The 21,619-nt window shown below is 40.2% G+C and overlaps 1 protein-coding gene across 1 annotated transcript in view; it reads right to left on the bottom strand.

The window, feature by feature from the left end:
* Positions 1-3,048: 3,048 nt before the first annotated feature.
* Positions 3,049-21,619, bottom strand: part of LOC146508701 (neural-cadherin) — a 135,939-nt gene continuing 117,368 nt past the window's right edge. The window contains exons 23-34 of the mRNA XM_085176577.1: positions 17,469-17,746; positions 16,360-16,574; positions 14,164-14,291; positions 13,903-14,006; positions 13,464-13,575; positions 10,422-10,602; positions 9,840-10,006; positions 9,287-9,542; positions 8,683-8,863; positions 8,230-8,480; positions 6,357-6,514; positions 3,049-4,555 (exon numbers count right to left, since the gene is read on the bottom strand). Coding sequence (XP_085032703.1) covers positions 3,884-4,555; positions 6,357-6,514; positions 8,230-8,480; positions 8,683-8,863; positions 9,287-9,542; positions 9,840-10,006; positions 10,422-10,602; positions 13,464-13,575; positions 13,903-14,006; positions 14,164-14,291; positions 16,360-16,574; positions 17,469-17,746 — 2,703 coding nt within the window. The 3' untranslated portion in view covers positions 3,049-3,883. The remainder of the gene's footprint in view (positions 4,556-6,356; positions 6,515-8,229; positions 8,481-8,682; positions 8,864-9,286; positions 9,543-9,839; positions 10,007-10,421; positions 10,603-13,463; positions 13,576-13,902; positions 14,007-14,163; positions 14,292-16,359; positions 16,575-17,468; positions 17,747-21,619) is intronic.

Genomic DNA, 21,619 nt, shown 5'->3' with positions numbered 1-21,619 from the left:
GTTTTAATAGAAACTGGTAGAAGCTTGTTCTGCATTCACACCTACTTATTAGTATTTTAGAGGCTGCAGATACTTTAAAGTGGAAGTTTATGAGCCCCACTCTTAATTTTTCCTAACAAGTAAGCAGTTTAATAGTGGCCATGTGACATCAATAAAGTTATATACTGTTAAAAAAAATTAAAACAACAACACAGTACAGACGTCTTGAGTCACCTTCTTTATATTTTGCTTCCAAGCACGGTGGTGCTGAGAAATACTTCTACAAAGTTTTCCAAAGGTCTTCCAGAGTTTTTCTTTGGGCACTGGCTGTTTTTTCCATTCATTTTCAGTTCAATCCTTGTACCCGACTACTTTCATGGGAAGGCTTTTTTGTTTGTTTGGCCATATATATGGATGATTGAAGCATAAAAGGCACCAAACTCAAGGGATGAAGCAGTGTTGTGTTCATAAAACCATCAGACCTGTTTCCATTGAGACAACTAACAGACAATTTAGCAAAGAACCAGTTCTAGTTACAATTCATCTTACAGCCATCGATAAAGCACGGTGGAGGCTGTGTCATTGTTTGGGGCTGCCATTTAGCCAGTGTAGTAGGAGTCATAGCCTGGCCTTCCTAGAGCCGGAACTTTAACATTACTGATCATTCTGACGGAGCAGCCAACGTCAAACGAATATATGGAATAACTGGAATGAAGAATAAAGGTGGTCTTATTGAATATTGACTTTCAAACAGTGCTTATCTATTTCCAAGCAAAATATAAAGAAAAGATAGGTGACTCAAGACTTTTGCACAGTACTGTATTTTAGTAGGATTACTTTATAAGAGAAAGACTTGCATATACTGAATATCCTGCATTTTCATAAAAGGAAACAAAGTAAGTAATTTTTGCCTTTTTGTTAAAAGCCATCTTCACATGTATCACAACTTTCACTTCCAGCTCACAGCAATGTCTGAGCGTGACTTAGTTTCAGTACCTCTGGCTGCCATGTTGATTTCCAAATGGATTCACAGTTTCAGTGTTTATATTTGACAGCGGTTCAGCCTTCGGAAACACTGGTCTAACAGGGTGCTCCCTGTTTTTTTTTTCTTTTTTAGAAAAAGCAAAAATATTAACAGTGCACGACCAACTGCAAGTGAAAAGGAGCTTCTGGGGAGTTTCTACACGGGGGTTACAAAAATAATGTCATCTGAAAACATACTAGCAAAGCTCATTTTACACGGTGGAGACGCTGAGGCTGCAAAGTGTTTCACTTGGTGAACTCACAAGGCTTTTAATTGTTAACTTTCTACGTCTTGAAGATGGAGAACTGACTCGCCTGCTAGTGCAACAAGAACGGCAAAGAGAAATGCACGCTGGTTACTGGAGGGTTTCTTAAGGTCAGGTTAATCTGTGGAAACGCAGAAGGTAGAGAAGCAAAAAAGATATTTCTTAGGAAAATAAAAGCGTAGAAGAAAAGCTTGACCTTGGTAGTGCTTCTGTATGAAATTGAGTTTTTGTTTACAGGTGTGGAGCTGTGCAGGAGGGTCAAAAAAAAAAAAAAAAAGCCATGCCAAAGATAAAAAGATTCAAATAGTACTTTAAAATTCCCTGAAAGAAGAACTCGGAGCTGTCTTTGTTAGATTTCTACATCAAGTCCTTCTTACCAGACTATTTCTCTAAATACAAAGCTCCCCTCATTCTGAACATTTCTGACATAATTTGATGTTATTTTCCTCCAGAAAAAAGAAACTTTTGACCTTGAAAGTCTGCATTTTCCATGGAACGCAAAACAGCAACCCACAAACTGCCCTGACAATTAAATAAACAGAGTACACCACTTCTAAAAGGAAGAAGTACAAGCAAAATAAATAAAAGCTGAGTGATGTATTCCTGTGTTAAGCTCAAAGATGAACCGGTAACCTCGGTTTTGAAGAAACACGAAGATCACATAATGAACCTCGCGCCCTGTCTCAGCTTTTCTGTGGCGATTAATCTACACGAAGGGAACAGAGCTGCTGCGTTGCTGCCCCACCTGAGAGAGATTTTTTTGTTTCATATCAGGTAAAATATGATAATATTCAATCCCATTTGTGCCACAAACATACCGAGAATCAATTTAGAGATAAGACTATCTTTCTTTTTTGTTTTAGTGGTGCGTTTTGAAGAAACACCGTGGTGGAGCTTGCACTGAAATAAATGAATACACAAAAAACTCGAGAAGGTCAATGAGAATGAAGGAAATGCCTGCCAATTTGCCTTTTACTTGAATTGTCTCCATTTTTTCTCCAAAGTTAAAACATCAGAGTAATGCGATTACAGCTGTAAGTCTGCACTTATAGCTGCGATTTATGACTTTGGTGACATTTCTCAGTTTGGTTTACTCACTTTAAAGTTTCTCTGCCCAGATTTCCTGTTTGCTCCACATGACACAGTGACCACAGCATTACAGACAGTGGCTGGACCAGCGTCCTTAAGGGCTGGCAGCCAATCATGACTGATAATTCTAAGTAACCAATCAAACTCTCCAAAGCCATACAAGTGTTTTCAGTCATTGGGGCAGACTGAACATCCTTCTTGTTGTTACTTTAGCTTTGTAGCGCATCTGCCTGACGCAGCCAAATGTCTTTCTGTTCTTTTTTAAACTAAACCAGTCAATATTTAAAAGATGATACGTTACAACACAAATAATTTTTTTTCATGCGCTGGTAATAACTTCAATATCAGTGAAAGTAAAATTTAGTTTATTAGATGTTCATGATACTTAAGTAAAGAACTTTGATGTTGTCTTAAGAGCTTAAAAATAAGTGAACTGAACTGAAAGAAGCCTCTTGGAAACGAGGTGAAACGTTTCCAAAAAGTCCAGGTTTCAAGCTCTTACACAGACACGATTTATGTTGATAACCGTTTGTTAAAAACTGTAAGAGTAAATACAAGTATGCAAACATATTTCTTTGGTCAGTTACTCTGATTTGTTTCTTTCCTTCTTGTACTTGCATGGCCCAACGTGTCAGGATTTCTGAAGGATTTACAGATGGCTTTTGCACATGCCATCCCAAAAACATGGTGATTTTGTTTATCTGGCTGTTGATAAAAGTTTCTGATTTATGGAGTGCTAAAAAGACTCATGTGCCAACAAATTCAGAATCTGACTTTATCTATCCATTCAGATTCCTGTAAGATTGTGCAAATTGGCACATATTAAGATATAATGCCTCACTTGCATATTGCAACATTATATCCTTAATGTAAATAATAATCTGGGTAAATTTCATGTTGATCTATGAGTTTTTACCCTGTTTACCTGGACGATGCATGATATCTGTCATTTATCACCTGTTGCTACTTGTAAAACTCTCTTGAATAACTGCTGCTGCTGAGGGCTCGTCCCTGTCAGACAACTCTAATAAGAATGCACAGTCCTCCCAGCTTTGCTTCTTCTGCCTCATTCATTGTGTTTCTGTTCTTAATTGCTTCTTTATGCCTCGTTATTTTTAATTAATGTGGCAAACTCATCTTGCTTCACTAAACTCTGACATGAACCATAATCTGACATTTAATTAGCCAAAAGAAAATATGAAAATATCACTTGTTTGGACCAGTTTGCTTAGAGACCACAAACTGTAAAGGTTTACAGCTGAAAATCAAGAAAAAGGGTGGATTTGTTCAGGACAAACAAATTCAAATTTGTATGTCTTTAGAAGTGAGTATATTTATATATATTTCAACATCAGAAAATTAATATTAAAACACATATTTTAAACATATCCCCAGCCATACAAAACAATACCTGACCAGCCATCCTTGTTTTTTTTTTTTCCAAATTTGACAAGATCACAGCACTGAGTCCCTTTCCACTGTGGCAAATGTTCTATGAGTGTGTACTTGTATTTGGGTAGCACCCTCTAATGGTGATGTGGCAGGGGGTCATGGCTGTGGCTCCTCTGTATGTACGCCATTGCATCCCTGTATGTGAGGGTCAGCTGTGGTCGGTCGTACATCTCACTGAGTGCCTGAAACTTTGGGCCCCACCGCGAGAGTCTGTCATAAACAAAACCTCCATCATCTTCCTCCTCTTCCCCGTCGTCCCGATCACCGTCGCCTGTGTTGATGTTTCTATGGGACACTGCGGACCCCAGTGAACTAAGGCTTCCTGCCGACGACCCGGAGCCTTCCACGCACCAGACGTGGTAGGCGTCTGGCGGGAAAGCCTCATTGTCATTGTCTGCCTCCCAAATGATTCGCGCCACGTAGCTTCTAAAGTCCACGTGGGAGCGTGAGCCAGGCGGGGCATCAGTGTAACTGCCTACGTCGCTTGTCTCCACGTCTCTGTTTACATGAGCAGTGTAATTAGCGTAGGTTGCATCGCTGGTATAGTTGGGGTTGGCGGCATGCTGATGGTGGTGGTGATGTGGGATGCTGAGGTAGGGAGCACCTGAGCTGCACGAAGAACTGGATGGATGAACCTCTTCCTGGGAGCCCGGTGAGGATTTGATGAGCGGAGCGGTCGTGCAGGAGGATGACTGAGACAAACTGGAGCACAGTGGACGCTTCAGCTCTGTGATGTCATAACCGTTCTGGAAGGACGGAGGAAAAAAGAAGATACATGGGTACGTATTAAATCTGATGCTTAATTTTAAAAATTGTATTTTTTTTTACTGTAGTGCCCCTAGTGGTCAAATAATATAATTTCACATTTTGGTTTTACAACTTCAGGAAGGGGTGCTAGGCGAGTTCATTCATGATACATGAAAAATGCTAAGACATGACATGACTTCGTGTCTGAAAGCTATGCCAACAAACTTTTCATGAATGTGGTGGAAAGGTTCCAGCTTTGGTGGCCCTTGAATGCTAAAAAAAATAAATTGGATAACTTTATACATGCTTCCCTTAGGCAGTATCATTAGAAGACATAGCATACATTTTCACTGCTATGCAGATGACACCCAGCTCTATCTGTCCATGAAGCCAGATAACACACACCAATTAGTTAAACTGCAGGAATGTCTTAAAGACATAAAGACCTGGATGGCCGCTAACTTTCTGCTTCTTAACTCAGATAAAACTGAGGTTATTGTACTCGGCCCTGAAAATCTTAGAAATATGGTTTCTAACCAGATTCTTACTCTGGATGGCATTACCTTGGCCTCCAGTAACGCTGTGAGGAACCTTGGAGTCATTTTTGACCAGGATATGTCCTTCAACGCACATATTAAACAAATATGTAAGACTGCTTTCTTCCATTTGTGCAACATCTCTAAAATTAGAAATATCCTGTCTCAGAGTGACGCTGAAAAACTAGTTCATGCATATATTACTTCCAGGCTGGACTACTGTAATTCATTATTATCAGGATGTCCTAAAAACTCCCTGAAAAGCCTTCAGCTAATCCAAAATGCTGCAGCAAGAGTCCTGACAGGGACTAGAAAGAGAGAGCATATTTCTCCTGTTTTGGCTTCCCTTCATTGGCTTCCTGTTAAATCCAGAATTGAATTCAAAATCCTGCTCCTCACATACAAGGTCTTAAATAATCAGGCCCCATCTTATCTTAATGACCTTGTAGTACCATATCACCCTATTAGAGCACTTTGCTCTCGCTCTGCAGGCCTACTTTTTGTTCCTAGAGTATTTAAAAGTAGAATGGGAGGCAGAGCCTTCAGTTTTCAGGCCCCTCTTCTGTGGAACCAGCTTCCAGTTTGGATTCGGGAGACAGACACTATCTCTACTTTTAAGATTAGGCTTATGCATAAGCATATAGTTAGGGCTGGACCAGGTGACCCTGAATGCTCCCTTAGTTATGCTCCAATAGACGTAGGCTGCCGGGGGATTCCCATGATGCATTGAGTTTTTCCTTTCCAGTCACCTTTCTCACTCACTATGTGTTAATAGACCTATCTGCATTGAATCATATCTGTTATTAATCTCTGTCTCTCTTCCACAGCATGTCTTTGTCCTGTTTTTCTTCTCTCGCCTCAACCGGTCGCGGCAGATGGCCGCCCCTCCCTGAGCCTGGTTCTGCCGGAGGTTTCTTCCTGTTAAAAGGGAATTTTTCCTTCCCACAGTCGCCAAAGTGCTTGCTCGCCTTGAGGCGACTGCTGTTGTGATTTGGCACTATATAAATAAAATTGAATTGAATTGAATAACTGTTCCCAATCAGCGTGCCAAATTTCAAAACTTACTTACTTACAAAGAAGAAGAAGAAACACTGGTTAGTTGTGGGCTCAAACACAGGATGTTTGTAGACTATTATTTGATTACCTGAGATGCTAAAATGCATTTTTGACGGTGAGGCCTTGATTCTTAAAAAAAAATCAACTGTCATGTAAAATGCAGAACATTGTATCCATTTATTGTGTGTGTGTGTTTGGTTCTGTTTACCTGGTCCTGCTCTCCTCCTCCCTCTTCATTGTAGTTGAGAATGTTTTCTCGGATGTCCTCCCAGCTCTCATGCTCAGCAGGGATGTGGTAAACTCCTCGCTTCCTGAACTTATTTCGGCTGCCTTTTTGGTTCCACACTGTCACTGCCACCAGCACCGCTGAGCGCACACACACGCACACACACATGCACAGAGGAGGATGGTATGAATATGCATCTCTTCGTAAATGTGCTTCTGCACCACCGGGACAGACATTAGTTTCCTTCCTGTATATTTGAAGCAGTGGCTCATTAAAGCTGCTCTGTGGAGTCATTTAGCCTCAATAAATCAGTACCAAGTTCATTTAGAAACATTAGTATAATTACGACAAACAGGTGAAAAATAAATGAGGCAGCCATTGGGAAGAGTATCAAATTCTAACAGCTTTCTACGCAGCATTTTTATTGAGACTACAAGGTCATTTGTGTTTCAAAAATCACCTAGAAGATATTTAATCTGTTCATGCGAGACGAAATGAAGGCTTCTGATGGAAAAACACAAACCATAACACAGTAGGTGTGAAGCTGAGGGAAACAACCGTTCGCTGGTTAGATTAAGTTGATATATGAACAGCTTAAGGGGCGAATGGTTATTTTGTAACATTTATTTAACTGAATTCTCTTTGCGTCACCACAGCTTGTATTTTTAATGATTAGTGCTCCCAGAAAAAACTATTGATCTTCAAACAGTAAAGGCCTGCAGTAGAGATTCGACCTGACCTGGCTGGATGTATGCGCACACTTTTTTGCCAGCTTCCATCTATCTAAATAAGTTTAATTTCTGTTGATTATGCTGCCAGTGTCAATCAGAGATGAGTCATCACATGACTCATACTGGAGTCAGATGTGAGTCATACATTTGGCAAATTTCATCTCCTCCTACCGTAAGCCTCTGGTCGTAACCTGAATCTCTCAGCCAAGACTCTGATGGTCATACCACAATCTCGGCTCAGAACCAAGGTGATCTGGCTTTTTCTGTCAGGGCCTCACTCTTTTGAATATTCTTCCCTCTTTAAAGACACTTTTTTTTGTGAGCATGCTTCTTCTGTGCCTCTAATTTAAGTTATGCAGATATTCTCCTTCATAATTGTTCTATCAAATTCTACTGCTGAATCTTTATTTTAGTTAACCAGTTTGTGGAAATTTGGATTTTCTTTATTCCCCACTTTTAATCTTCTTGTGCTGCCAGGATTCCAACAACTAATATTGTTTCATCTTTATCTCCTCTTAGAGCATGAGTGCTGTCACCCAGGTTGGCACGTACTGAGATGTGACCCTCTGTTTTCTGAGACAGAGAACATTAACCTTTTTCTCCCTCACACAAGACTTTGTCCGGCTCACTTCGGCCTCTTATTTCTGACTGGCTTCCTCTTATAAATAGAAAGTTTGAAATTTGGTGGGAGGGGCTTGAGAGATTGTTACCCACCCACCCTGAAATCATCAATAGTCAAAAGTAGAAAACTGTCTATCTTAGAGCCGTCTACAAAGAACACTTGTACACATGCTGATCTCATTTACTGAAACATTAATCACAACAGAAACGAAACAATTATAGATACATTTGCAGACTTTAGAATTCTGAGTTTCAAAATAACCACAGTTTTAATATAAACTACTAATATGCCACCATACTTTCCTGGAAACAAAACAACAGCATAAATATTTCCCGTACTGTTAGTTATATTGTGTAATTCATGACAACATCAGAGTTTATTGTGTGAGGTTTGATTTAGTTCAGTGTCATTCAGATGACTATAAACCAAAGAACTTAAGCAAAGTTTACCTCATCGTACTCTCTCTTAATTTCATTCTGTTAATGACTCTCTTTGCTCTTACCGAAGAAGACGAGCAGACACATGCTGATGGCCAAGATGGAGCTGGGGCTCAAAGCGGGCAGCCGGTGACCTTTGACCTGCCCCAGCTCGCAGCGTTGACCCCTGAAACCCTCCTGACATTGGCACCGGTAGCTATCGGGCGAAAGCGGCTGGCAGACACCACCGTTACGGCAGGAAGAAGGTCCACAGGGCGACGGCGCGCAACGCTGCTGACCTGAGTCGTCAGTCACGGTTACCTGACCACCAGGACACCTGGGACATGATGGAGAGCAGGACAGATGACATAGTTAGCTGTGGCACTGAAATGGAAATAAATTCTTGGAAAACTTTATGCGTGACTTCATAGGAAAGACAAAAAACTTTTAAGAAACAAAACTGCTAAAAGAATGAATGAATAGCTTCCCACCAGTGGAAGCTATATAAGTGTGCTGCTTTGCCTTTGTGTGTCATTTACTTGCACTGGTGTTTCCTCCATAAGTCGATGCATCGCAGCGGGCTGCGGCAGGGCTGGCTGCTGCAGGCATTGCTAGAGCATCCTGAGGTGACACCACGTCTCTCCAGCACCGTCACCAGGTCCCGGCTCTGGCCATCCAGAGGCAGGACGTGACCATTAAATCGAACATCCCGCAGACAACCTGTTTGCCAAAAATTCCTGTTTAGCATTGCGTCCAATATGGTTTTTAAGATAAACTATTCAAAAATAATGCAAGTGTGATGTAATGAGTGAAACTCAAAAGCTAAACTAATTGCAATGCTTTATCTTGAAAGAACAATTAACACAAAAAATTAAGGAAAACACAATCATTGCTTCAAGAAAGTCATTTCTGAGTTAACTCTGAATTAAGCATCTGCACAGCTATAAAGCCTTTAAAAACTGAATTCTAAGTTTTCCCGTAACATCGTGAAAGAAAGAATAAATCCGAAGAGAAACACAGTGTATTTCAAGAATTTAAATACTTGTTACCATAGCTGTCAGACACTTAAGAGTCATTTTACTCCATTCAGAACTCACTTGAATAAACAAAGACTTTTTTTCTGAAATGAGATTCAGCTCTCACCCTGGAAGTCAGCCTTGTCTGGTCCATTACCAACCATTAGGCTGGATGGATGAACCACGATCTCCCTGCGGCTCCCCAGGCGGGCCTGCACTTCCCTCGAGCCCCCGCCGTGCTCTAACCGCAGGGTAAACATGTTGTCATAGCGACTGAGGCTGACCAGGACCCACTGCCCGACATCCACCCGCTGGCCGGGAAGCCGCAAAGCGTGAGCGCCGTCACCAAGGTTGGCACGTACTGAGATGTGACCCTCTGTGATCTGAGACAGAGAAGAACATAAACCTTAGAAAAAAAGCTGCTGCTCGGGGATTTAAATTCTCGCAACAAAATCTGTCATGTGGGGAAGTAAAAACTGCCACCCATTGAAAATGCATTCATTATCTAAAAATGGTGCAGTAAAAGTGCAGTATTTGATAAAATGGTTAAATGTTCTTTAAGAAAAAGTGAAATTATCTTGATAAGTGGATGCTGTTTAAACTGTGATATAAGCAGGCTTATTTTTGAGGATAGCTATCACGTGAAAGGTTAGTCATTGTTGTTCTACAGGTGGACTGACCTCCAGTACGATGTATTCATTGGTCTCCCGGGACGTCGCAGACAGCAGGGTCCCTGAGGTGGCTCTGGTTCGGACGAGCAGCTGAATGTTTGTGCGTCGGGAGATGCTGCCTCCTCTGAGCTGAAAGCGCACCACACTGCCCGAATCGAAGGAGAACTCTGGCATGGCTGAGGGGGGAGGAACATATAAATGTTTTAATTGTTTCACACAAAAGGACAAACTTGAACTATTAATCTTCTTTACAGACTGAAAACAAAACATGTACACATAAGGAGGTAATTGTTTTTCACAGACTGTTTGGCCTGACTGCTCTCAGTCAGATCTAACAGGTACAACACTGACTGCTTGCTGTGGATGTCACAATTATTAAGCCGACCACAGAGCCCTGGAAAAGGAGTCAGACTCTCTGTGTGTGCTATTTTAGGCTGACGGGCTTTCTTTGCTCCAAAGTTTCACAGCTTTTATGTCCAAAGGAATGTTTCTAAAATTTCCAAGGTCCATAGATCTAATTCTGTATTCCCAAAACTAAAGATTTAAAAGAGGAACCTGCACTGATATGGACTGAAACGCTCTGATCCTCACCCCTGTCACACTTGTGCCCCGTGTATCCAGCGTGGCACTCGCAGCTGAACGAGCCCCAGTCTGCGAGGCAGGTTGCGTGAATCCCACATGAGGGTCCCGCCGCCGTCACGCACACGCCGTCTGTGAGCTTACAACCTGGGGTGCTGTCCACACTCTCACCGGGAGATCCCAAATCATACACCTAAGGGACAACAAAAGAAAGGAGGGGGATGATTATTTGTTGAAAAAAACATATTTACACAAATTTTCTTTTATATCCAGCAAACTTTCGCCACATGCTTTACAAAGGAACCCAGTGCTGCCTCTGGTCATGTGATCCGGGCTGCGCACACAGCCAAGTATAGATCAGAGAAGTTTTTTTTTTTTTTTTTAAATGCTACCATTTTCCTTCTTTATATCTGAAATACAAAAAAGACCAAATTTGACATGCACTGAATTTCTAAATGTGCCCATTCTTTCTGGTTGGCAGCCATTTTCGTGCTGTGTCAATCTACCTTAATGCATGAGCTACAAAAATGTGTTTTGAATTTTTCTGAGGGAATCAAGAAACCAGCTTTGATTACAGAACAAAGAAAAGCATGTAAGGCGGGGGGTTCTGTTTCTGTCTCTTTTAAGGTTTTAAAAGCCTCTTTCTACCGTCATAAAAATTTGGCTTTGAAAAGTGAAACTAAAGGGGTTCCTCCTCAATGGAGCATGAATGTGCTCAGCAAACCTCCCACAATTCCTCACACATTTCTTCTACATAAAAAAAACAAAAAGACCCCAATTGCTTCCTAATGGTGGCGCCAGAGAGATTTAAAAATGTTGGGCTCTCGATCAAAGTTTAGGATGGACAGTCTGATTTTTTTTTATATATATGTTGTTGATGCAGAGCTGTGAGCTTTGTGAGGCTTTGAGGCTTCAAGTGTGCTAATCTAGTTTAAAGTGGAGCTATTATGGGTTTCTTATCTTCTGTCATATACAGTTGGATCCATAATTTTTTGGACAATGATGCAATCTATTGTAATTTTGCATCTGCATATAACCCCACTGGATTTTAAATCAAACACTCAGGCTTTCAGCTTTATTTCAAGGAGAGTAAGAAAAAGTATATCTTTAACTGTGTAGGAATCACAGACCTTTTTTTTTTACATATACAAAGTCATACCAATTTAAGAGGCTAAAAATAATCAGATGGTTGACAAGCAGCCTGATAAGGCCAGCTCTCGGCTCTTGATGATGATTAATATTGTCATCTCAGGCCCACAGCTCTGGCTATGAGCACAGAATCTCCACCCACCTGATGTTCAAACCTTCTGTTTATAGAAGTAAACCAATGAGAAGAAAGCTGGCTTAAAGGAAGCGTGAGGAGCCAAAAGGGCTTCTTTCAGACAGATGATGAACCGAGGGGCTGTACCAGTTCCCAGCATTAGATAAATAAGGATTTATTTGAGCTGATTTGAGCAAAACTCATCAAGCACCTAATAACAAAAAGATGTAGCTCGACATGAGCATAGAGATCCCCGTTAACATAAAAAATATTTATGCCTATAAGTTTAAATTGATTTAATTTGAACTTGGTACAACAGAGAGGATGGAAAATATGCTGATACCTTCATGCTGGGTTATGCCAACTTACCGTATTTAGAAAGAATAAATGTAGCCAAACCCTTAATTACTCACAGAGGACTTTTGATGCATGCTGAAGGCAACAATAGGCAGGTTTTCTCACAAGCTCAGTGTCTCTGCTTCTATGGTTACTGCATGAGCTCACAAACTGGGGATCTTGTACATGTATATTTATTGATCTTGAATGTATGAAAACATTAAATAAACCCCACAGCACGGTTAGAACATATGACCTCTATGCTCACAAGGCACAGCTCGATCAATCAGTCATCGCTTACAAAAGCACGGTAAAAGTACAAACAGATCCTGGTTAACTGACACCTCTGGTGAGGTTGTAATCAAACAAAACGACTGTTTTGAATCACTTGCTGAGTTTGTGAGATTCCCCATCATCAGTCACTGCACTGTGTGGAGTCCTGCTTGACCTTTAGTGCAAGAGCACCGATATTGCCCACTGAAAGAAGTCCAGCACCCCTCTCACACTCTTCAGATTCACAATAAATTGCATACATGGGGTTAGAAAAGGAACCACTTTGTCATATTTGCCATATTTACCTTCCCTGTTTGGTGCATGTAGAAACAAAATCTTCAGTCTTCAATTAGAATTTGATACTTTACTAGAGTGCAAACACGACCACTGGAAGAAACCTTTAATTACCTTTAATCCCTCATTATTATCACTATAAATCATTTTATGTGGCAGTGTTTTGCTAAAAGTTGTTTTTTAATTTTTGAATGCAAAAAACTGTAACTCATCCACCATTTGAAGGCAGAGTTAATCTTACTCCTGTAAAATCAGAGCATTAGACTGAAGGAGGCATCCCCAAAACACAGGGGATTGCGGTTTGAATGAGGTGCCACAGTGACAGGCTGATGGTAACATACTTCCACATCTTCTTGTCTAAAAGCTGGTTGAAATCTTTCCAGGGGACTATTTTGGGATATTTGAGAAGTGACTGAGGTTTGCAGCAGTAAGGGAACCACAGCAACGCGCTGAGCTTCATGAGGACGAGGGAGGTTCTTTTCATTTATGTTACATTTTGGACTGTGATGTTGTTATGCTGGCCTTGGCTGAGGAGCCGAGCCTAGATCACCATCTGTCCAACCACCATCCCTGTGGTACTCACAGGCGCTCAGATAAACACCATCACCATCCACCAAGGACTGCAAGTGAATACATGCATGAACAAACACAAACAGGTGCAGACCTGCAGACATTAAAATTGCATTTAAGGGCCAAGAAAAACACCCCCACACACACAAAAAGCCTAATGATCTCTGGGATTAAAAACAATCATTTAAAGAGGCTTTAAACAGAGTATGGCTATTAAAATCTAATCATTTACATTAAGGCTTTTTGCCCCCAAAATTTAACACATTCATGTCCCCACAATAGGAACTCTACAAACCAACATGCTCATATTGTAATATTACCTGACTGTCGACCACCAGGTTGCGGATGCAGCCAGTGAAACTGCGGTAATGTCTGTGAGGGGACATTTCCTTCACCCCTCCCAGCTGCAGAGGTTGAAAAACATTCAGATACCTGAAGAGGAGAAGAAATAAGGAAGGGAGGAAAAGAACAACATCAGGAAGAAGTGGAGGATGACAGAAGAAGGGAAGAAAAACAAAAGGATTTGGAGCAGTAGTAGTCAGAGGATTGGAGGGAAAAGCAGAGTTGGGAGGATGATGTGAAAGAAGAAGATTCGGAAAAGAAAAAAAAATAAGGATGAATTGAATGAAAACAAAAATAAAGGAAAAGAAGAAAGCAAGAGAAAGGTAAATTGGGTTTTTCACAGCAAAGTTTTAGAGTCTCTGTATTAAATTTGTAAGTAAGCAGTGAAATCAGCAGCATCTTTGGGGTTGTTCTTACTTCTGATTTCCAGGTGTCTCTCCTGCAGCTCTACAGCTGGACTCATCTGTCTCCAACTCATTCACAGCCACCCCTCCACACTGGTCCAGGATCAGCTGGACAGCCTGAGGACAAACAGAATGCACACCGTTACCTCATGTAACCCATCTTTTCCTCCTATTTTACAAGTTTTTTGATTTCCTGTTCCTTTGTTTCTTTTTCATTATTTCCACCTATCCAGTCATTCATTCATGCATCTGCTGTATTGCAGATAAGTCTCACCTTTCCGTCACTGATGATGTCGAGGCGATGCCAGCGTCGGTCGGTGACAGTGGATTTGGGTGGAAACTGCAAAGTGAGTGTTCCTGATCCGTGGTTTATGCTCAGAGCTGGAACGCCGTTTCTCAACTCTGAATGGGGAGTTGAGAATATTATCTTTGTTTTCTCTTTTCCATCTCACGGTAAACACACACACACACACTACAGTGACCCAAATACAAAATCCCAACAGGCCTAAATAAACAATAAAGTCAAGTCTGTAAACATCAACATAACAAATGTGTAAAACAGGCTGGAAAATATGTTTAGAGCTCATAAAGTGAATTTTGAGGGCTGCCTTACTTAAGTTGATGTGTGCAGTAAAATTGAACACAGCTTTGGGTCATTTAATACCCACTATGACAAAAAAAATATTAGTTTCTTGTGTCTTAAAAGTTGACGCATGCCCTGACATCACTTCTCCTTATTGCTACGTAAGCTTCTGGATCCCATCAACAACTGCAGTAAGCCACTTTATCAATTTTCTCTGTGAGAATCTCCCAATATCCTTTCATCTGCTGCTGTAAAATGTGTGCGTTTGTGTCTATGTGTGTATGACCTGATCAACCTCATAGTCACAATATTGGACATGTAAGTGCAAAAACGCTTCAGAGAGATCAATCCTGCAACTATCTTTGATTTTCCCCTCCCCGGACCACTGCAGCAACAGCCTGGGTTCAATAATTACATAACTTTAATGCCACAAGATTATGCAAGAAGTGTTCGAAAGGCCATCTGCAGGCTAATCCATCAGCACCACATTAGGACCACTGGGAGCTGACATTAGAGTTTATGAAGCTCCTCATCCACTGAGAAACTGTCTATACAGCAGCGGATTGATGAATGCTTTGTGTTTGCTGAAAAGCAGGACCGGCAGCACGTTCCCATCAGCACTGCGAGATTAGTATGATTGTTATAGAGCTAGGAAGTTAAAATAATTTGTCAGCTTTCAGCAAAAGGGTACTGAAGTTCAAGCAGAATGTGTTTGCTGCAGCAAATGAGCCACTCTCAGAGACTTCTGCAAGCATTGCAATAATCACCGCTGCTCCTCATTTCTCTAACGCTTTGTTGGTTAATAGATGATTCTTTTTATCTATATCATACCAAACCTAGCTGAAAACTACAATGACTAGCTGATAGTCTAAGAGTTGATAAATAAAATCAGAGCCATCTGTTCACTGAAATGTGCTGTTAGCTTTGAATCACGACAATCTCTTTGCTGGACCAACATGGTGGTTGTGTGGTCCAAAGCTTATGTACCAAAGTGTTGCACATTTGTATTTTTATTTTGCGTTAAACTGAAAAAAATAAATTAAAGGACATCACAGGTCCAGTAAATGAAATGCATTAGCCACATCAATCATCCCAGAACACACACTAAACCTAATAATTTGAATTTAATTTGATCATTTTCAGCCTTTGTACTCACAAACACCTTCCAGAGAATCGATTAGATAAAAAATTATATTTAGACAGTGGAATTCAAAAGCCTTTACAGTAACGATCTAATCTAACCTCAAATCCACATATGTCATATAACAGTTCTGACCTACAGAACATCTACAGTACAATGTGCCACTTACCGAGAACATGAAGTTATAAGCTTTATAAACATGGAAGAAAACCCATTAGATCAAATCAAGGCCTTACTGTATAAACTGTGAGTTCTAATGTCACCTAGTGCATAATGGACAATAAAACAACTCAAAGGTTTTGAGAGCTGTTGTATAGCTGCATGTAATCAGCGGTGCATTTTCTGATTCTTCGTTGGATTTGTTACTAAGTCTTAAGATGCAAAGAATACCAACAGAAGGTTAGTAAGGGTGTCTGTAAATCATTTATTTATCAGACTCAACACTGGCTCACACTTTCATGTGTGTTTTTGCAGCTATTTAAGAGCACCTTTACTGTCACACTGACATATTCAGGCCAAAATTTCTACTTCCATCCAAGTGGCTAACTTCAACTGAAATTACTAGATCTAGCCTTATTAGTTTATTTGAAAATACTGACTGTTTGATCTTCATAGATCTTCTGAGTAGAACTCTTTGGATTTGTGTTTTAATTGAGTTTGACTCCAGAGCAAAGAAAGTTAAGACGTTAACTCTTAATCTACAAAAGTAGAAGCTTTACACACGAGAGCCTCAGCGTGAAACTCACCAATGGCAATGAAGTCCTCCTGCACCCCAGAGTGAACATTACCAAGCGGCCCGTTGTAGAGGAGCAGCCCATTGGCCGACTCAGCCAGGAACTCCAGGGAGATGTGGCTCTGATAGCAAGGTTTGATGGGAGGGAACCAGGCGTAACCCTGGCCGCCAAAGCTGTGTTTGGTCTGCTGACACTCGGGGCCGTCGTACATGGGAGGACACTTGCATCTGAGACAGAGAGTTAATCTACTTTATTTTCTAATTATATTTCTATCATCTCCTCATGTGTGATTTTCCTGTGGAGCACCTTTGGAACGATAATTAATGACAATAAAAAAAATTAAAGACTTTTTACTGTCCATTAGTACTGTTGCAAAGCAAATTTCTTTTCTGACAGGTTCAAATGAACTGAGAGAGATCAACAGACAGAAAGATAAACAGAGACATAATCCACATTCAAGAAACCTTAATAGAAATGCTTAAAAAATAATATAAATCTATATTTGTCAGTGTTGATAAGTTTTTCAAGTGCAAGAAAAAGAAAGAGAGCAATGGAGAGTGAGCCATCTGTCAGATTTAGCAGCTGAAATGTTTCATCCAGTATCTCAACCATTAAAATCATGTGACAATTCAAAGTCAGCCAGCTTACTTTCAGCTGAAAATGCGGCTTTAGAGTGTTATTACTTTAAGAGAAATCTTCTGCCTCTCTTTCAAATGTTTGACAGATATACCTAGAGTTAATCACTGAACAAATACGAAATTTCTGCGAGCTTCACAAGGTGACTTTAACTGTTCAGGGCTTGAATCTGCCGCATACGACCGGCAGACTTCTAATCAGTACCGTCAGGTGAAAACTATGTAAACACAGAGCAGCCACTGAGAGAAAAGTAAGAAAAAGGTGATTCACAGTATCTCATTATAAAGAAAACTTTTCCTTCGATAACAAGTTTTAAAGACACAGCACTTTAGAGACTACTTGCTGGAATCAGATAAGTGCAACAGTTCAACCTCCAGGTAACATACTGGAAAAATGACATGTTCATATTTAATGTCATTCTGGATGCATTATCATATGAAGAATTATATGGAACATGCAAAGACCCCTCCTTGGCTTAAACCTACCGGTATCCCAATGGTCCATCCTGGCAGGTGCCCCCATTGAGGCATGGGTTGACGGGGTAAGCAGAACAGGACAGGTGGACTGCCTCACGGCCCCGGCAGCCACATTGCGCAGTCAAAGAGGCCGCCAGTGACACCAGAGAGATGTTACCAGAGCTGAGAGCCACCGGTGCCTGGCTGAATGAAACCTCATTGCTGCAACCTCCAGACTGGCTGCAGTCTGTGTATGGGCAGTCATCCACGCCCACCTGAGAGATGGACACGCCCAGAATGGCCTCCAGCTAAAGGTGATAAAAAAAAGGAGTTAGGACACAAACAGAGGAACTTTCAAAATATGATAAGCTAAAAATAGAGACAAACTATATAATGAAACAAAAAACGAATGAGGGAAAGTAAAACAATGTTGAAACAAAGTAAAAATAGCATGGAGCAAAACGGAAACTCAGCTCAATCAAAGATAGATAACTCAAGATTTTGCTGAATGAACTGAAGAAACACTGCAAAAATGGGACAAAATTTCTCTGCAATGATCTGAAGGACTGATAAAGACATACAGAAAACAATTACTGGTAAATTTGGTTCTATAAATCACTGAAGCATGAAGTGTACTTAGTTTTTCATGGAACAAAAACCTGTGAAAACAACTGACTGTAGAATATTTTGATATAGACAGGAGTTCATGATCAGCTCAAAGAGTGTACTGACCAGGTTCTGTGGCCCTTAAACCAAACCCAAATCAACAAGTCTCCATCAGTGTGCTCCACAATTGATATGAGGTGTTTGTGTTGATATCCTGTGTTTGTTTTTTGTCAAATGCGGTACTGTGCATTATGGTAAATGGTAAATGGCCTGTATTTATACAGCGCCTTTCTAGTCCCTAAGGACTCCAAAGCGCTTTACATATCCAGTCATCCACCCATTCACGCACACATTCACACACTGGTGATGGCAAGCTACATTGTAGCCACAGCCACCCTGGGGCGCACTGACAGAGGCGAGGCTGCCGGACACTGGCGCCACCAGGCCCTCTGACCACCACCAGTAGGCAACGGGTGAAGTGTCTTGCCCAAGGACACAACGACCGAGACTGTCCAAGCCGGGGCTCGAACCGGCAACCTTCCGATTACAAGGCAAACTCCCAACTCTTGAGCCACAATCGCCAAACCCTGCCTTTGGTCATCTGTCCAAGAGGCTTGTGTAGATGCAACTTTTCAAACTAAACTGCGCTACCATGTTCTTTTCAGAAAGAGGTTTTCACTTGGAAAGCCTGACAAAAAAGCCATATTTGTTCAATCTTTTTCTAACGTTACTGTCATGAACTTGAACATTTAACATTTTACCCAAGGCTGTGAAGTCTCAGATGTAGTTCTTGTAGTTTCTCTGAACATTTCACAGTCTGACCTTAGGGAAGATTTTTTGGGATGCCTGCTGCTAGGAAGATTGTGGCACTGTTTTAATACACACCTATAAAACAATAAAACTTCTGTAGTTTCATTTGCTTCTGCAAGTGTAGCGATTTCTAAAAGAAACAATAAATGTGTACTTAGTTTTTATAGGACTGTTCAGAGTCTGGTGAAAACTTTCTTTTCCACATTGTAGGATTGTAGGTATCCTCGAAACTAGGATAAGCTTGGCTAACCAAAACTAAAACAACCATGAAGCTAAAATTTAAGCTGGCGTTTGGTCCAAACCCATGGACCAAGGTTTCACACCTTGGCATTTTTTGTGTTTGATTAAACTGATGAGTCCAATTCAGTTAGGTATAAAGCTGACCTATGATTAAGCAGAGGAAATAAAACTAAAACTGAAATGAAGATGAAAAATGGCACACAACTAATTAAAAATCAAATATAAGCCCACCAAGACAGATTAAGTGCTAACTGTGTCGTTAAACTTCAAATAAGACTAAGTACTGTGTGTGAAATGAGTGAAACTAAAACTAGCGTGGGGGGAAAACAAACTCAAACTAACAGCATTGAAGTCATGAGCTCTGTTTGAACATATTAGAGAATTTCAGAGAATGACAGGAAACGTCTTTGATCTGATGTCTACCTGCATCAGTGAAATCTGAATTTACTCTATTTCCCTTACTGTTATTTATGCACTTTGGTGTTTCTCTGTCATTTTCCCTTCCTCTTAAAGTTTTGCTGTCATTTGCTTTCCGTTGCCAAATTCACTCGCTTCCCTGCTTGTCATCCTGATTCTTTTCTCTCGTTTTGTTACTTTTTTGGAGGGGGGGTTAGGGGGTGAGAGGTTTTCATCAGATTCCCTCAGGGTTTCCTGTCTCTCTCCAACTGTGTGTATTCCTTTTTTTTGGAGTTTAACTATTCAGCTGACACTCTCATCCACTGTGACTTACACTCCCCAGGCACGGCTTTAGATTTTGGCTCCAGAGCCAGTTTCAACATCGTCTTTTTTCGTGATGACTTTGTATCTCTCTGACATTTTTGTTCTTAATCAGCCAAGACACTTTTCCTCTTAACCCTGAGATAATTAAAGACGTACCTTTCATCTTCAGCATTTGATGAAAGTTATTTTAAATCATGCTGTGTTATTTATACTTTAACTAATTTTTATTGTTGTAGGTGCTGATTAGGCTTTTGAGCCAAGTTGCATTAAAGCTGGAGATGTGCTAACTATCTGTGTCTTGACACTTTGACAGGATTTATGTTAGCTTCAATATTTGAACAATATTTGCATCTCTGGTAATATGAAGGCTTTTCTAAACACACAATATGTAGTTTGTTTTGCAGTTATGTCTTAACATAAGCATTATGTACAAAGTACTCAAGTAAAACTAAAACACTGCTAATACCCTGCTGTAGAAGGCAACAGTGTAGAAAATTTGTATACTTCAAGAAAATCATCAAGACACCCCGACAGCTATGTAACCAAAGTGGGAAGGAATTATGTACTTATGTGTTATACTTCTACAACTAAGTCTAGTTAATCAGCAGTAATGCCACCAGGCAATTATTTAAACCTTGATTGAAATGAACTTTACTTTCAGGATATTAAAAAAAAGTGTATTTATTACATAAACAGTCACAATATGATAATAAAACACATGCAATAAGGTGTTAAAGGTTCCTTTCAGCTTCCTTTGACTGTTTTGTTTTTCTCTTATTCTGTCTCTGGTGCTATGTATTTATTCCCAGTGCTGTAGTGTTTCTGTGTATATTATCAGTATTATTAAACACTATTATTTAATCATTAAGTGAAATAGCTTTCTGATGTAATTTCCTGCACTGTTTCCTTCACGTGAGCATATATAATATTGATTCACTTTATCCCCCAGCATATAGCTACCCCTTCTTGAGGCTGAACCTGTTCTTCTTCCTGTTAAAAGGGAGTTTTTCCTCCCCACTGTTACCAAGTGCTTCTTTATACAGGTTTGTCTGAGTGTTGGGGTTTATCTCTATTATTTTTGGGTTTTTACAATATAAAGTGCCTTGAGGCGACTGTGGTTGTAATTTGGCAATGTATAAATAAAAGTGGATCGAATTAAACAGAACCAGAATTAACTGAACTGAATCGAGCTGTGTGTATAAACTGATATTTGTACAGACATGTATTACAACAATACATTACACATTTCTGAAGCTATCTTTTGCTCCATTGTCAGTAATATTAGATGGTTTTGTTTTAGTAATATACTTTTTAGTTTTTGCTCATATTTTGGTTTTATTGGCCACTTGGAAGCAGAAGTAAAACTAAATACAAATTATGAACCCTATAGTAACTGAAGATGTTAATGTGAACTGCAGTTATATTACAGTATGCTACAAATCTCTCTTTCTCCTAATAGATTTATTCACATTATTGCTTTGCCAGTGTCATAACTTTTATGCAGTCTTTTAAACAAGACGTCAGCTGAGCGACAGCTGACAGTTAGATATTTGATCAAGCTCGGCTGTCTATGTTTGTGCAAGTGTGTTTATTTAATATGCATATTTATATGATTCACCAACTGCCATCATCTGCCTGCCTGTCACAGAAATGAGATCAGAAGCAGCTCCCAATGCTTTAATGGTAAATTTTCATATAAAAGTATACAAATGTGTACATATGCACGCAAGTATGTGCGTGCACATGTGGGTGTATCACTGAAGAGAGACATGCTGAAGCAACATGTCCACATATTAATGTATGAT

This window comes from Neolamprologus multifasciatus, chromosome 11, assembly GCF_963576455.1.
Source record: "Neolamprologus multifasciatus chromosome 11, fNeoMul1.2, whole genome shotgun sequence".
In the NCBI taxonomy this organism is placed as follows: domain Eukaryota; kingdom Metazoa; phylum Chordata; class Actinopteri; order Cichliformes; family Cichlidae; genus Neolamprologus; species Neolamprologus multifasciatus.
This window is presented reverse-complemented; position numbering and strand designations above follow the sequence as displayed.